The sequence below is a fragment of the Pteropus medius genome, unplaced genomic scaffold, assembly GCF_902729225.1.
Source record: "Pteropus medius unplaced genomic scaffold, Ma_sr-lr_union100, whole genome shotgun sequence".
Lineage (NCBI taxonomy): Eukaryota > Metazoa > Chordata > Mammalia > Chiroptera > Pteropodidae > Pteropus > Pteropus medius.
The window spans coordinates 3790924-3804969 of record NW_024344378.1 but is presented as its reverse complement, the minus strand read 5'-3'; the positions used below and the strand labels follow the sequence as shown (position 1 = coordinate 3804969).

Sequence of the window (14046 nt, the reverse complement as noted above, 5' to 3'; positions counted from 1 at the left end):
AACTACCGTGCAGCGAAGCCTCGTCTATTCGGTCCCCTGTATTTCAAATCCTCGAACAGGGCCTGGCGCTCACACGAAGCACTCGATAAATATTCATTGAATGAAAAAATGTAAGCGGAGGTTTGTTTTTTTATCATTAATTCATTTTTTTCCATATCTAACTTTTAAAGCTTTCACCTCTTTAACAAATTGGTTTGCAAACCTTACAAAGTCCTTGAGTCTCTTCCTACGATGTAAGAAATTAGGAAATTAAAATGAAAACCTTTAAGAGTTCATCCGCTGTATCTATTTCAGAGGCAGTTATGAGCATAAAAATCAATCTTTAAAAGGATAAGAAAAAATCACAGTGCTCTATTAATAAGCTCGTTGTAATGACCCATTTTACAAAATGGAAGCAATTTAATTTTTCAAAGAAACACGTAAGTACTCTATATTATTCCAAGGACGAATGATTTGATATGACTATTTTTCAGTTTATTTAAAATTAGAGCTTCCAAATCATGATCTGTAATCAAATAAAGGACCTAATTCTTTCTTTACCTCTGATGTCTGTATTCCCAACACTATTAAAAACAAAACTCTATATACAAAATCCGAAAGTAAGTCGATATTTGTTTCCAGCAGGTGGCACTACAAATCAAGTTTTTATAGATCTATTAACTTCTTTGATCACGATAATAGTTATTATTCTACAGTTAGATCATCTAAAGCGACCGATACAGTGAAAACAAAGGGATTGGGGACTCTGAAGCTGCAATCAAGCTGCATCTTATGGCATCCACCCCATCACCGATGGTTCTTCCCTATGTATCACAGGTGTCTATGCAGGTCGCGCGGGCCTAGAGCAGACACTGTCCACTTGCTTACACTGGAAACCCACTTTCTGATGTGGGATTTGGGTCGCCCATTTTAATTTGTTTAGTCTATTTTGTATTATATGTCCGATGGGACTCTTCACACTTCGCACAGTGCCAAATTCAGTCTCATTCAGGATAGTTAACGTACAGAGGTGAAACTATTCCAGGGTCATAAACCACAACCCTAACCTGTGCTGGAGTTTTATTATTTTGGGGGGGTGGGGCGGAGTTGGTGTAAGAGCATTAGTCAATAAATACCCTTGGTCATAAAGAATGTAAATGATTCCAGAAAACTCCAGCTCCGTGACAAAACAACGTAACACATGCGTATGTTGTAATGACAGCGGATCTGGATCCAGCTTTGTATGCAGAGAAATATATGTCATTTAATACATATTTTTCGACCATTTGGAAGTGACATTACACATACTATAGATTAGAACATATTAAATGCTATTATGGGAAAACACCTAGAAGAGTGTCTGGTGTAATATAGGAGCGAAATAAACCCGCCCTCTCCTTTCTCCTATCTATGAGAGAGTGGAGGAAAAAAAGGCCGATCTTTAAAAAAAAAAGAAAGCAAGCAAGCAAGCACGCTGGTCCTTGAGACTGTCACTTCACCTCCTGGACTCTGGCTTCCTCGCCTCTCAAAAGGGCTGGAAACGAGGCCGCAAGACCTAAAATGATCTGCCTAATATAGAGTAAGACTCACAGGTGACATAAATAAGTAGTACCAGGTATCCAACGTCACAAGAAGTCTCAGAAGCTGGTGTGACTTGTCCAGGTGTTCATCTCCCTCTCTGGAGAAAGAGGCCATCAGCCAAAACTGGCATTTCCGCAAGTGACCCATCTCCGCTCTTTAAAGAAATGTCATAGAGAGTCCAGACATCATCATGCCGTTTTTTAAATATGCTCTGGGCACTGTTATTTTTTCTCCTGTTGTCAAGAAAGCCTGAAACTCCTTTCGATTACGCAAGAAGCAATCGTGGGTTTCCGAACTTTCTAGAAGGGCCCTGATGCCATCTTTGGGGACCTCTGCTCCTCACGACACTCACCGAGGGCTCTTTACCTGTTTGCACAGTCATCGCATTCCCCCAGGCTGTTCTCAAGATGGCTCTCATGGCACTCCCCCCTCAGCTGAGACACTTTCACGGGCAAGCCACACCCATAAGGTAAGTACAAACACACACCAGCCACCTCAGTGGGGCAGAAGTGTGACCGGAACAATACCGTCACTGCTGGCAGAGAAGGCCCTCGTGTCTTCCCCTCCCAAATTCGTTTACTTCACGTTTTTCTCCCTCTTTTTGCTGTTTTAAATTGTCAGAGATGGGTCAGAATGCTATAGAAAGACTGTGGCTTTGGGGTGAGGCAGATTGATAAACACTCTTTAGCGTTTGAAAAGACCTTACAGAATATTTAGTCCAAGCTCCTCATTTTATCCATGAGAAAATAATGGCTCAGAGAGGTCACTTGACTTACACGAGTCACACAGAAAATTAATGATGAAATAAGGAAGCTCATTTGACTCCCAGTATACGAGCTCCGTGCTTGAACTGGGAATAAGGGAAAGCGTGAAAAAATAAGGTTAGAGGCTTTAGACTTCACTCTTAGTGACCTGACAGAGGTGATGGGACACACTCTCTCACCCGGCCTAAGAGGCAACACCTTTAGGTTTTAATAGTAAAAAGAAGATTGCACGAATTCTTCAAATACTTGGTTATTTGGGGGGCTTTCCCCCTTCTGCTTTTGTGTTAAGCAAATTATGTCTAATAGGTCATTAGAGATTTCCTAGATGAAGAAAGCATAATGCACTATTCACCATAGCAAGATACGGAAGCAACCCAAACGCCCATCCATAGACAATTGGATAAAGAAGCTGTGGTACATATATACAAAGGAATATTACTCAGCCGTAAAAAACAAACAAACAAACAAAAAAACGAAATCTTACCATTTGCAACAACATGGATGGACCTAGAGGGTATTATTATGTTAAGTGAAATAAGTCAGAGAAAGACAAATAACCATACGATTTCACTTATACGTGGAATCTAAGGAACAAAAGACATGAGCAAACAGAACAAAAACAGACTCATAGATACAGAGAACAAACTGGTGACTGCTAAGTGTGGGGGGGAGGCGGGTCCGGGAGTTGAAAGACTGGGTATAGAAGGTGAAGGGGATTGAGAAGTACAGCATAGGGAATGTAACCAGGAATACCGTAATAACTATGCATGATGCCAGGTGGGGGCTAGATTAATTGGGGGATCACTTCGTAAATGACATAAATGTCTAACCACGATGTGGCACACCTGAAACTAGTATAAAATAATATTGAATGTCAACTCTAATTGAAAAATAAAAAAATATAACACCTCCTCAAAAGAAAAAAGCATGATGGTTCATCTTTTTGAAGGCATTTCCTTTTCTCAGTGGGAAATGATAACTTAAATGTGGAATAATTATGAGCAAACTGACCAACATTTTTCTTGGTGTGAAGATTACTCACTGCACCAAGATTTAAGTAGTCATATGCCTTTAACATAAATAAAATAAACAATACGCACATAATTTTCAAATCTCCCGTGATAATTTTTGGGAAGTAACACTTAGGAACACACAGTAAATAAGAGAGAAAAGTTCAACAGTCATTTTTTTATTCCTAATTTGTGCTGTATCATCAAGAAAATACAAGTAGCATCTAAATATTTTCCAATTAACAAATATAATTTTAATAGTTTATAAAATTTAGCTTCATCCATGTAAAAGAATTCCAAAGTCCCTCCGAAGGCATAACTTAGATATGAAGGTGCATTTTATAAGTGATGTAATTCAAGGTTTAACCATAATTTAGGAATGAAATTATGGTTACAGTCAGTTGATGTGATCAAAGACTTATTTTTGCCAAGAGTTTTAGTAAATGTCAACAAATACAGAGAAATCTTCTGGTGTTAATCATGAGATTGACATGGCTTAATTTCTCTGCGTTGGGATGTATAAAGCCTCTTTTACTTTGCAACACTCAATTTTTACCAGGGCTTTGTCCTTGGCTAACAATTCTGGATTTTTTTTTCCTTCATCCTTAATTGATTTACGGTGGGTTCTACATCCGAATACCCATATCCCTAAAGTGTCTGGTTTTGAAATAAAAGTGGAAGTTGGAGGGTATTGGAGTGGGATGAAGGGGCCCTTTTAATTGCCTCAGGGAGTCTTCTAACCAATTTTCATTTGCCTCATTGGTGTCCTTGGATAAAGGAGAATGGAGAGAGAAAGCTAAGGAAGTTTTAGGAAGTCACGTGGAAAAGGCAAAACGGAAATAGAAGTTTCTCGAACTTGGAGAAGTTTCACCAGAGACAGCGTTGTGACTGTGATAACAATGCAACCATTGGTGTACTATGGCTTCATGATTTTCTTGCTTCACCCCAATGGGTACAAAAATTCAACGTCTCCACGTTTTCTAGACACGTGGACAGAGTTATACAGGGGCTTGATACCAGAAACATAGAGACTCAGTTTGGAGAAATTGGATCCTAATGTCTACAGCGTCATCGAGTTAGGGTTTAGGCGTTCATTTGCATTTGTTTTTTTATCGTGATGAAATGGCATTCGGTGCATGATAATGACAGACCTGGTAAACTAGCCGGGAGACGGCGCGATGGCTCCGGCGCCACTGGTGGAGCTGGACTGCGCGTTCCCTCTAAAGCGCAGCGGCCGGAAGTCCTGGGGGGCGGGGGTGCGAAGAGTGATCCTCAGTCCCCTCCCGGGGACTGAGCGAGGCCGCCAGGTCCGTACGACACGTGGCAGGGGCGCAAACCGCGGCCCCTGCAGGGTCACGGCCCCCACGGTCGGCCCCAGCAGTGCCGGCCGGAGAGGGACCCGCGCTCAGGGCGCTTGGGCGGTGCAGTGCTGGCGACCCCGTGGACGGGAAGGCTGTGTGAGTCGGGTCTCCCGCTCTGTAAGTCGTCTTGAGATGGGACCGTCCCCCATCCCCTCCCTCCCTGCTGGCCAGACTGTGTCGAAGGAGCGAGAAGAGATGACTTGGGCTAATGAGAATGTCTGGAGCCACATTCTGGACTCTTCGGAGCCGCCTCGGGGCACGGAGGGAGGCAGTTCTGGGGTGCGGGTGAGAGCGTTATTGTGCAGGGACCGGGTGCGGTTGGTTTGAGAGTCTCTGCCTTCAGTGACCTTCAGGTGAAAGAGCTCGGGGCACCAGCACGGTGTCCCCAAGAAGAGGGGACGGGGAAGCTGTGGGGGATGCAGATTCCGGTTGGAGTTTACACTGAGTCGCTTGACTTTTCTGGGTCTTAAGGTGGCATCTCAGACGAAGGCATGACAAGCAAAGGAGAGCGTTTTATGTGTCGCAAAGCGCTCTCCAAAACGTCAGGAAATACGGTTTCCCCAGACTGGACGTGCGCGGGGTCCGGCTGCTGCCAGCGCACGCCCAGCGTCTCCGAATCCCCCGATTGTGTCAGTGCAGGGGACCCCCAGATGTCGTGGCTGTGTCAGTGCAGGGGACTCCTCAGACGTCGTGGCTTGGAGAGAGCCCTTCGGGGCACGTCCCAGCCGCGATTCTTCTAGATCAGCTTGGACTCCCGCCTGTGCTGCGCGCGCTGACTCCTTCCCTGGGTTCCCGCCCTGTCCCTTCCCTTAGGAGTGTCCGCCACTCCTCCGGGGACCTCACTTGCCGGAGCTCCGCGGTCCTCGAGGACGCACCAGGGTGGCAGGCCGCGGGCGGAGCTGCGAATGTGCACGAGTCCCTGGGTCCTCCTTAGGGAGGGAGGGGTCCATGGGAAAGAGATGGACACAAGATCGGGAGAGTCTGGCGAATTTTACCCCCTGTGGCAACAGCGCGACAACCCCGACAAAACGTGCCGATTCTCGATTTCCCGGGGAAGTAAATTCCAGCATCTTCTCGCCCCTCAGGGCCGCGAAGTCCACCCGCGGAAGTTCTCTGCCTTGCCAACTCGGGCGTCGCCAGCTTTTCCGCTCAGGGGACATTTCGTTCAATCTATGGCCAGCTTTCACGCCTTAGGCCCGGGGAGCTCCTCTTTGTCCGCGCCCCCCACACCCCCCAACGCTGCAGGCAAATGCCCGCGGCCCCGCACGCGCCACCGGACACCCCGCTCCGCACCCGCGGCGCTGCCTGGCGTTCGCTCCAGCAGTCGCTGAGGGCCACGCTTCTCGGGCGGGACTCTTTTCCCGCACGGTCATAGGCGGCCCGGGCCAGGTGCCCTCTTTGCGCTCCCAGGCCCGGGCATTGCCCCGGGACACGTCGTGGCGACTCCGGATAGCTGCGTCCCGCCGGGTCCCGGAGATAGCGGCAGCCAGCTCGCCCGAGCGGCCCCCGCTGATTTCCTGCCCCTTGGGGCACATTTCCCTGGAAAACCTCTCTGGCCCCCTCCCGCCACCCCTAAGGGGCCAGGAAACGTTTGAATCTCCATAGAAAAGGCTGGGTTTAAGCGCTGGGTGCGGCGCGGTGGGCGGGGCGCCGATGTCCACGAGCCTCGAATTTGTCTTTCCTCCCAACGAGCTGGCGGTGGCTGAAGCGCAAGTTCGTCCCCTCGGAGGACGGAGGGATCGCAGACCCGGAAAACAGAAAGTGTCCAGAGCGGTGCGGAGTTTGCCCAGATCTCCCTGCAGATGCGCTTGCGGGATCGCCTGTGATGGGAACTTTCTGCAGATTGTGTCCGCGGGGAGCCCAGGGAGAGGAGAGGGGAGGGGGCCGTGCGAGCGTGAGACGTGCCAGGGTGTGTGTGTGTGTGCGTGTGTGTGTGTGTGTGTGGTGTGTGTGTGTGTGTGTGTGGCGTGCCCGGCGCCGGGGGCCGAGCCAAGGAGTCGAGAACGTCCCGCAGGCTCATTGGCTTCAGACATTCTGCAAGCGCTGGAAAAGGTCGTTGGGGGAGTGAGTTCGCTGCACACACACACACACACGCACACACACACACACGAAATAATAATCTTAAAAAAGAGTGCCGGGCATGCGCACAGAGAGGATGCCATATTGGAACGAGGCTGTAGTGGGAGTCGCAGGACCGGCGCGGGCGCGCGAGGAGGGCGGCGGGCGCGCGGCGGGCGAGGCAGAGCGATCGGGGCCCGGGCCGAGCCTGCGAGCGGGCGGCGTCCGCGCCCGAGGCGCCCGGGGCCGCGGTCCACGCGAGGGGACACGAACTCCGCCAGGTAGGACGCGCGCCGGCCGCTGTCCCCGCGCCCAGCCCGCCCCGCCGGCCAGACCTCCGGCCCGCAGGTTGAGTGCGCCGATCGGTTGCTTTTTTCCAGCTTAGAGGAAAAGGGGAGCTCGAGCAATCCCGGGGGCGCGGGCTCGAGGAGGGGGCGCCGAGGGAGAGGAGCGAAAGGGAAAGGCAGCGGGGGAAAGCGACAGCCCTGGAGCAGAGCGCCAACTCCGCTCGGCGCTCCGGGGTGTCATTTTGGCTTTCCCTGTCCCCTTCCCCCTCGTCCCTGGGCTTTGAAAAGCCCGGCCTTCCGGGTGTCCGTGCGTAGTTACAAAGTGTCCTCCTCGCCGGGGGCAAGCTGTCCCCTCCCGCCGCCCGCCTTCCTCATCTGCGCTCCTGCGAGCGACGAGCTGCCCCTGCCGCCCCGCGCTCCCCTGTCTCCGCGCTGCGCGGGGGTCGCTTTCTCCCCCCCCTTTTTTTTGGTGTGTGTGAACGTGTGTTGGGGCGTGGGGGAGGGGGGAAGATCGTGAAGACTGGAGACCAACCATCGAGCGGGTGAAAAATCATATTTGGACTCGCTCCCCCCTCTCCCCCCAAAACACATTTCCCTGTGCAGCTGAGATGAAATTGTCAGTAGTAGTTTCGGGGTGTGCTCCGGCTGGGGTGATCTTTTTGTTTTTTTGTTTTTGCTTTAAAGTGATATCCTGTCACTTGGGGCTTTTCCTGTTGTCTACTCTCATGTGACCTCCTTTCAAAATTACTAATCTGATCCGGTTGTGGAGTTATTTTTTTTAGTGTGTGTGTGTGTGTGTTGGTAGAAATCCGCCAAAAAAAGCAAACTGTAGGAACCGTTACATATATCTATCGATTTTGACTCTGGGCGGCGGGAGGGGATTCAGCCAGGGACCGGTAGCCTTGGGGTTGGGCAGTGGTCGATCGGGGGTGGCGGGACGCACGTCCGGAGCCCGTTCGGTACTTGTGGATTTTTTGGAAGCGCTGCAGCTGCGAGGAAGGAGTATTCAGAAACCGTGCCAGTTTCAATATGGCGGGCTAAGGTGGCTTTTAAAAACTGAAAATAAAGGTTTTGAAGTGGGAAAAAACCCAACCGGAGTTGCCATCCCTTAGTTTCGACTTTCTTTGGCTACTCCAGAAGCTTCTTTAGCGAATTAAGTGGGAAAGGGGAGACGAAGTGAGCTGCCCCAGTTTTTTTCCGCGGCCAAGGTCTGCGTGCCCACTCCATCGCTGCAGGGGGAAGGGGCGCCGCTGGCCTGTTCCAGGGCGTCCAAGCCAAGACAGCCGTGCGCGCCTTTGATCAGTGTGCGTACCTGTGTGTGCAGTTCGGGGGGGTGGGGGTGTCAAAGAGATCCGCCCCGAATGTGTGTGCGCGCCTCGGGATCAGACCCTGCCATGATTTGACGTGACAAACTGCCGACACGTGGTGCAGAATACGGGAGGGCAGAGCGAGTGATTGATTTCGGCGTCTTATGAGACGAGCTCTCTCCGTGCTGGGTCCCGTGTCCTAAGGCCCGGAGTAGGTGGAGCGAGGAGGTGCTGGTTAAAAGGACGAAATGTCCAGGGTCTTGGGTGCGATCGGGCCGCAGACGCCCGCGGGGTGTCGTGTGTGCACGCGTGGGGCGCGCTGCACTTAGCGGTGGCTCCTGCTACCCTTGGGGCCGCGGTGCGGTGGGAGGTTGGGGGCCGGCGGTCGCGCCGTGGGGACGGTGAAAGTGGCTCGGGAGAAAGGCGGGGGCGCGCGGAGCTCCGCCAAAGGGAGGAGGGTGAGGCGAGGAGTTGCCTTTGGAGTTGCGCTCTGGGGAAGGTGGGGGATGGGGACAGTGTTCTCGGAAGAAAGTGTCCCTTGGCTCAGGTCGGGTTCCTGGAGGGCTCGAGTGGGCGTGGCTGTCACCGTGGGGTTTGACTGGGCGTCGAGGTGCAGGGGAAAGCCCGGCGTCCCGGGCCGGGAAAGGTCCGAGAATGTAGTTTGGGGACAAAGTCGGAGCCTGTAAGGAAGGGGGAGACCGAGGGAAAGCCAGCAAACCTGAGCTCGCTTAACTAGGAACCAGGGTCCCCGACAGGGGTCGCCAGTGGCCAGGACGCGGCAGCAGAGCGGAGGTAGCACCGCGGTGCCAGCGAGGGGGACCCGGGGGACGTGGGCCATGCGGCGGCCGCGCAGGGCCCCCGGGGCTTGGCGAGGGCAGGTCCAGGGGACCCTCTTTGGACCGGCGACCCTGATGGCACAACTGCGAAGTGCACTGAGATGTTTTTAAATCATGTTTTTTAAATCACAGTGTCGTCCAGGTCTGTAGTTAACGCAGTAACGTGGTCTCTGGGCATTTGCAGGAGCCCAGAATGAGGATCGCCTCCTCTCCCCATGTAGAGTGGCGCTGCTCGAGAGGCCTGTCCCTCGCGGTGTCCCGTGGGTGGGGGCCGGGGGTAAGCGTCCCCAGGATGGGAGACCCCGCAGCAGATTTTCCTGCCACCTGGGCAGCGAGGCTGAGCAGTCGGCGACATGCGGGGCCCAGACGCCTTCCGCCCCCCCCCCCGGGGACGGGCGCGCAGCGCGTCCCCGGCGCTCCCAGCCGGCGCTGTCCGTGCGGCCTCTCGGGGACAGCTCTCCCGTGGGCTTCGCCGAAGTGGAAACCGGCCTAAAATGGCTCTGTGCTCGTAAACTGCAGTTTCAGCCGGGAACCCTCCCCTCCTCCTCCTGACGTCGCCGCTGACAAGCGCGCGGTCCCTACCGACAAGGCCTCGGAACCCGCGACTTTGCACCGAGCCGCGGCGTGGAAGCGAGTGTGTAACCGATGGCAAAGAACGTGTCACGGGCTTCTCGTAGGGCCCCAGTTTCCCTTTCTTGCGGGAAGGAGCGGGAGGAACGCGGCCGACCACCGCCTTGGAACCGGGGGCGCCGAGGGCGACTCGGGGAGCTCCAGAGGCCGGGGGCCGGTGCCCCGGGGACGTGCATGGTGGCCTTGCGGAGCGGTCGCCGCCGCCGGGGCGCCCGCCCTTGACGGCACTCGTGGTGTCGGGAGTGCGCGGACGACGCCGGGAAGCCGGGGAGACGGTCCCCAAACTTCGAGAGACCTGCTTGCAGTTTCGCTTTCGGATTTTCGGGACCTTCGGGTTCCTGGAGTCGGGTGGGATTCCGGGAAGGGCAGGGCGCGCACGCTCGCTCCCCTTCCCGCGCCGCAGCGGGACCTCGGCACCCGGGCGTCCCCGCTTAGCGTCCTTGCTCCCCGGGGGCGCGTGCGAGCGTGTGCGACCCCCCGCCCGCGCCGGAGCAGGCCCCGGGGACCGCGGTCCCTGCGCCGCGTCGTCGGCTCCAGCGGCGCCGCCGAGCCTAAGGGGTGGGGACTGCGCCTGAATCCCGACCCATCGCCGCTGCCCTTCGCTTTCTCCCATCTCTCCGCCCTGGCACCGTGGCCGAGGCGCCCGGGGGACCGATTGGCGTGTCCGCATCAAGCAAATGGATCCGGGTTTCACCGGGTCCGAGAAAACGCGAAAACAGGTTTACATTAGGCCCGTTTCCCAGGGAGGCGGTCGGGAGTGGAGGGAGGGAGAGTGGGCGGGGGGTGGGGCCTTGGTGGCCAGAGGCCTTGGTGGCCAGGCTCTCCTTGCAGATAGGAGATCCGCTGCTACATTCCCCACCCTAAGCAGTACATTTGCACATACCCTACTTCCTCCCTTCCATAAATAAATACTGTCTCAGATCTTTATCTTAGCTCACTGCGGGACCAAGCTGCCTGCCTGAAAAGGGGGACAACACACCCACGCTGAAGCCCCCCACCCCAGTCCCAACCAAAGGTTTTACTGTGCTCAGAAGCCCTTCAGGCCCTTGAACACGCTGCCCAGTGGCTGGCGATTCAGCAGCCCCGGGCCTAGAGGAGAGCGCCATCAGCCACCCTGCTTTGTGTTGTTTTAGAAGTGCCAGCTGAGACCCGCTGGAGTGAGAAGTAACTATTTCCCATCTCCCATTAGGATCCTGGCACCTTGAACCTCAAACAGGCCATCCGGCTGGGACATAAATGTCAGTAACGATGGGAGTCATTTATGAGAGAGTTTTCCCGTTTTTGCAGAAACGATGGACTGATCATAGCTGTATCGACAGCTAGCTTCATAGCTTCATGACTCTTAAAAAAAAAAAAAAAAGAGCCTTGGAGATTCTCCTGTCTGGTCTCTTACCAAGAGACATTCCTTTGCTCTCCTGGGAATGTGGATCATACTTCCGCTCACTCTAGTGGGGGGTGGCATTCTGCACTTTTCTCTACCTGCGACTGCCCCCAAAGGACTTGCCCAATTTGAGAAGTTCCGGGTGATGAGGCCATTTCTCTGAGCAGAAAAGGGGCGGTTTCCATTTAGTCGATCACAGTGCTTTTGGGATTTTTAAGAAGCCAGGACAACGAAAATGCCAACGCTGCAGAGCCTATACACTTACGCCTGAAAGTTTTTGTCAGGACAACAAAGTCAAAGAGTTCTTTTGAAAAGAATTTGAACAAAAATGGTCCATTGTGGGGTTTGAATCACCTCCAGTTCTAGCATCCTAGGTTTGGACAACGTTTCTCTTTTAGTATTTCGCTGTTTGGAATTCTTTTATCAAAAGGAAATGACGGTCCGTAATTCAAGGCACACTTTCTATTTTTTTTTCCTAACTGTTCTTACATCTACATCGCCCTGATAGCAACTTATTCTACAAATAAGAAAACAAAAAAATTAGGGAAATTTTACTTGCCACGGCAAACCAGAAAGTCAACGCGGGCGTTCAGCGTGGTCTGTCATGCAGGATCTGTGTTGTAAGGAAGATTCCGGATGGAGGGACAGAGAGGTTGAATCAGGAGGCCTGGCTTCCGGTTTCAGAGCTGATTCGGTCTAGCTGTGTGACATCGGACCAATAGTGTCAGCTTTTGAGCCTCAGCCTCCTTATCTCCGAAAGAAGTGCATGGACTCAGATCTCCATGTTCCTATTTGGAGGTGGGGTGGGGTGGGGAGAGAGGGCGGGATCTGTGATTCAGCACAGCTATGCAGACGTGGCTGAGCGATCCGTCTTTTGGACTCATGTCTGCCAAGTACCGTGAAAACACCACTGGCCTTGGTTGACAATGGCTCGAGATATCTGTGAAATAGTCGGTGGGTTGTACTTCACTGTGCAGGAGTGAAGCGCTCTCATCGTTAAGTGACATAAGTTCCACGCGGGGTCATGTTTCCATTTCTGCTCTGTGGCATTGAGAAGGTGGAGACATACAGGAGCATGATCGTAGCCTTCACAAATAACCCCAATAATGGTATGGCCTGGGCTCGGTCAGCGTGTCTTTGCATACAAGCCAGAAAGACTACCTGACTGAGTTTGCTCTAATAAGTTCTAGGACTAGAAAGGACCATTCTGAATAGCCCTGTGTGTCCCAGCACCCCAGATGGGCTGAGTGAGTGGACCTCACTCACTAATGTTGATGGCGTGGGTGGATGGCTGCCGCCCCCTGGTAACCCAGTGAGTGAAAGAATCTGACTCGAACTTTCGTTCTAGCTGTTTGCGTTGGGCCACTAGGCAGTATTGCCTCTCTTTGGAATAGGAAAGATGTCCTGGGACAATTTATAGGAAAAATGATCTTGTTGGCTGAAACAAGTGTTGAAATCAGTGTAAATATTTATGGACAGGACTGTAAATTGTAAATAAGAGAAGATTTAGAGCTTGCAGTATAACAAGGAATGTTACGTGATTCATATAAAGTTCCCAAATAAATTACTTTTTTTCTGTTTTTTTTTTTTTTTTTAGGCAAGGCAACCCTTGGTTGACCTCACAGATTGCAAGGACCTTGTCAGCTTACAGTCCCTTATTTTTTATTTTTTATGCCTACAGCACCTGGTCTTCCTAGGTGGACTCCCATCCAAGTACTAACCAGGCCCGACCCTGCTTAGCTTCCGAGATCAGACAGGATCGGGCTTGTTCAGGGTCACATGGCTGTAGACCCTAAATAAGTTTTTAAGGATTGGTTTTACACCATCACTTCAGCAGTGTTCTGATTAGAAGATGCCACCATTATACTCCCTGTCTGGTGAACCTGCAGTGAATTTTAAAATATACTTCTTCCCCATATATTGACAGTTAGGGTCCCTTGTGTTATTGATAAGATGACACTCACTGATCAAAAAATTTTACTTTCATGTGATAAGATAGATGTCTTTGACTCAGGTTAAAGAAAGAATCTATTGTGCTTTTTGTTCTCATTCTTTTTGATTTCTTTTAAGAACAAAAATGATACATTTTGGTAGATAAAGTGCTCGTTAAAGCTTTTGGCGAACTCTGCAAAGTAGCACAGATGATGACATCAGCAGTTGTGGGTTTGGAATAGGAGTTTGGAGCTGGTGACACATGGGAAGGGGGAACACATTTTTATTCTGTGATTTTTTTTTTTTTCCCCTCTGAAGTTTTTATTGGCCAAGAAAAGGTGTCTTAGAAAAGGTAATTAAAGCGTATCTTCTTTACTTTCTCCTAAATCTGTCAAGTTGCTATGATGGTGTTCCATTTCAGTCAAAACCGAAGTATGAACGGCATCACTTTAAAGTCTAGTGCGGGAGTCTGAAATTCCAATGGCAAGTGCCTACAAAGTCTCATTTTCAGTATAATTTAAACAGGCGCTCATTTAAAAACTGCACATTTGTTTGCATCCGTAGGTCTAGGGTTTACCGATGAAAGGACTGTGGAATTAATCGGATTCGGAATTACCCGTTTACTCCGAATAACGTTAAACGTAATAACTGTTTAAACGTCTCCTGTTTGCCAGCCTTCTCGCTGCTTTGTGCTTCCTCTACTGGATGAGAGTTTTATTAGCCCTGGTTTCGAGATGAGGAGGATGAGGCTTTAGAGAGCCCCAGTAACTCCTGGTCTTATATTGTCTTGAAACTGACACCACCATGTAATGGTGATTCAGTACGTATGAGATGCTGTAAATGCATCGCTTTAATCTTTGTGGGTGTGTGCTGTGATCTTTATTGAGGAGACTGAGTCTTCGCAGAGGTTATATGGGATC

The 14046-nt window shown here is 51.6% G+C and overlaps 2 protein-coding genes and 1 pseudogene across 3 annotated transcripts in view; 1 reads left to right on the top strand and 2 right to left on the bottom strand.

Annotated features, from left to right (window-relative positions):
* Positions 1-6422: 6422 nt before the first annotated feature.
* The window catches only part of SFMBT2 (Scm like with four mbt domains 2), a 185251-nt gene continuing 177627 nt past the window's right edge, over positions 6423-14046 (top strand). Inside the window, exon 1 of one of the 2 annotated variants that reach the window (XM_039871030.1) lies at positions 6423-6542. The gene's annotated coding sequence lies outside the window, so the exon portion shown is untranslated. Of the gene's footprint in view, positions 6543-6929; positions 7035-14046 lie in introns of those variants that run through there. The other variant, XM_039871029.1, reaches the window with a different exon arrangement.
* LOC120609011 (collagen alpha-1(I) chain-like) lies at positions 8515-10550 on the bottom strand. Its single transcript, XM_039871034.1, has 2 exons — positions 9485-10550; positions 8515-9430 (listed from the first exon to the last, which is right to left on the bottom strand). Exons 1-2 carry the CDS (start codon positions 10481-10483, stop codon positions 9305-9307), a joined length of 1125 nt encoding a protein of 374 aa, XP_039726968.1. The 5' UTR covers positions 10484-10550; the 3' UTR covers positions 8515-9304.
* LOC120609826 (uncharacterized) lies at positions 12867-12985 on the bottom strand (annotated as a pseudogene).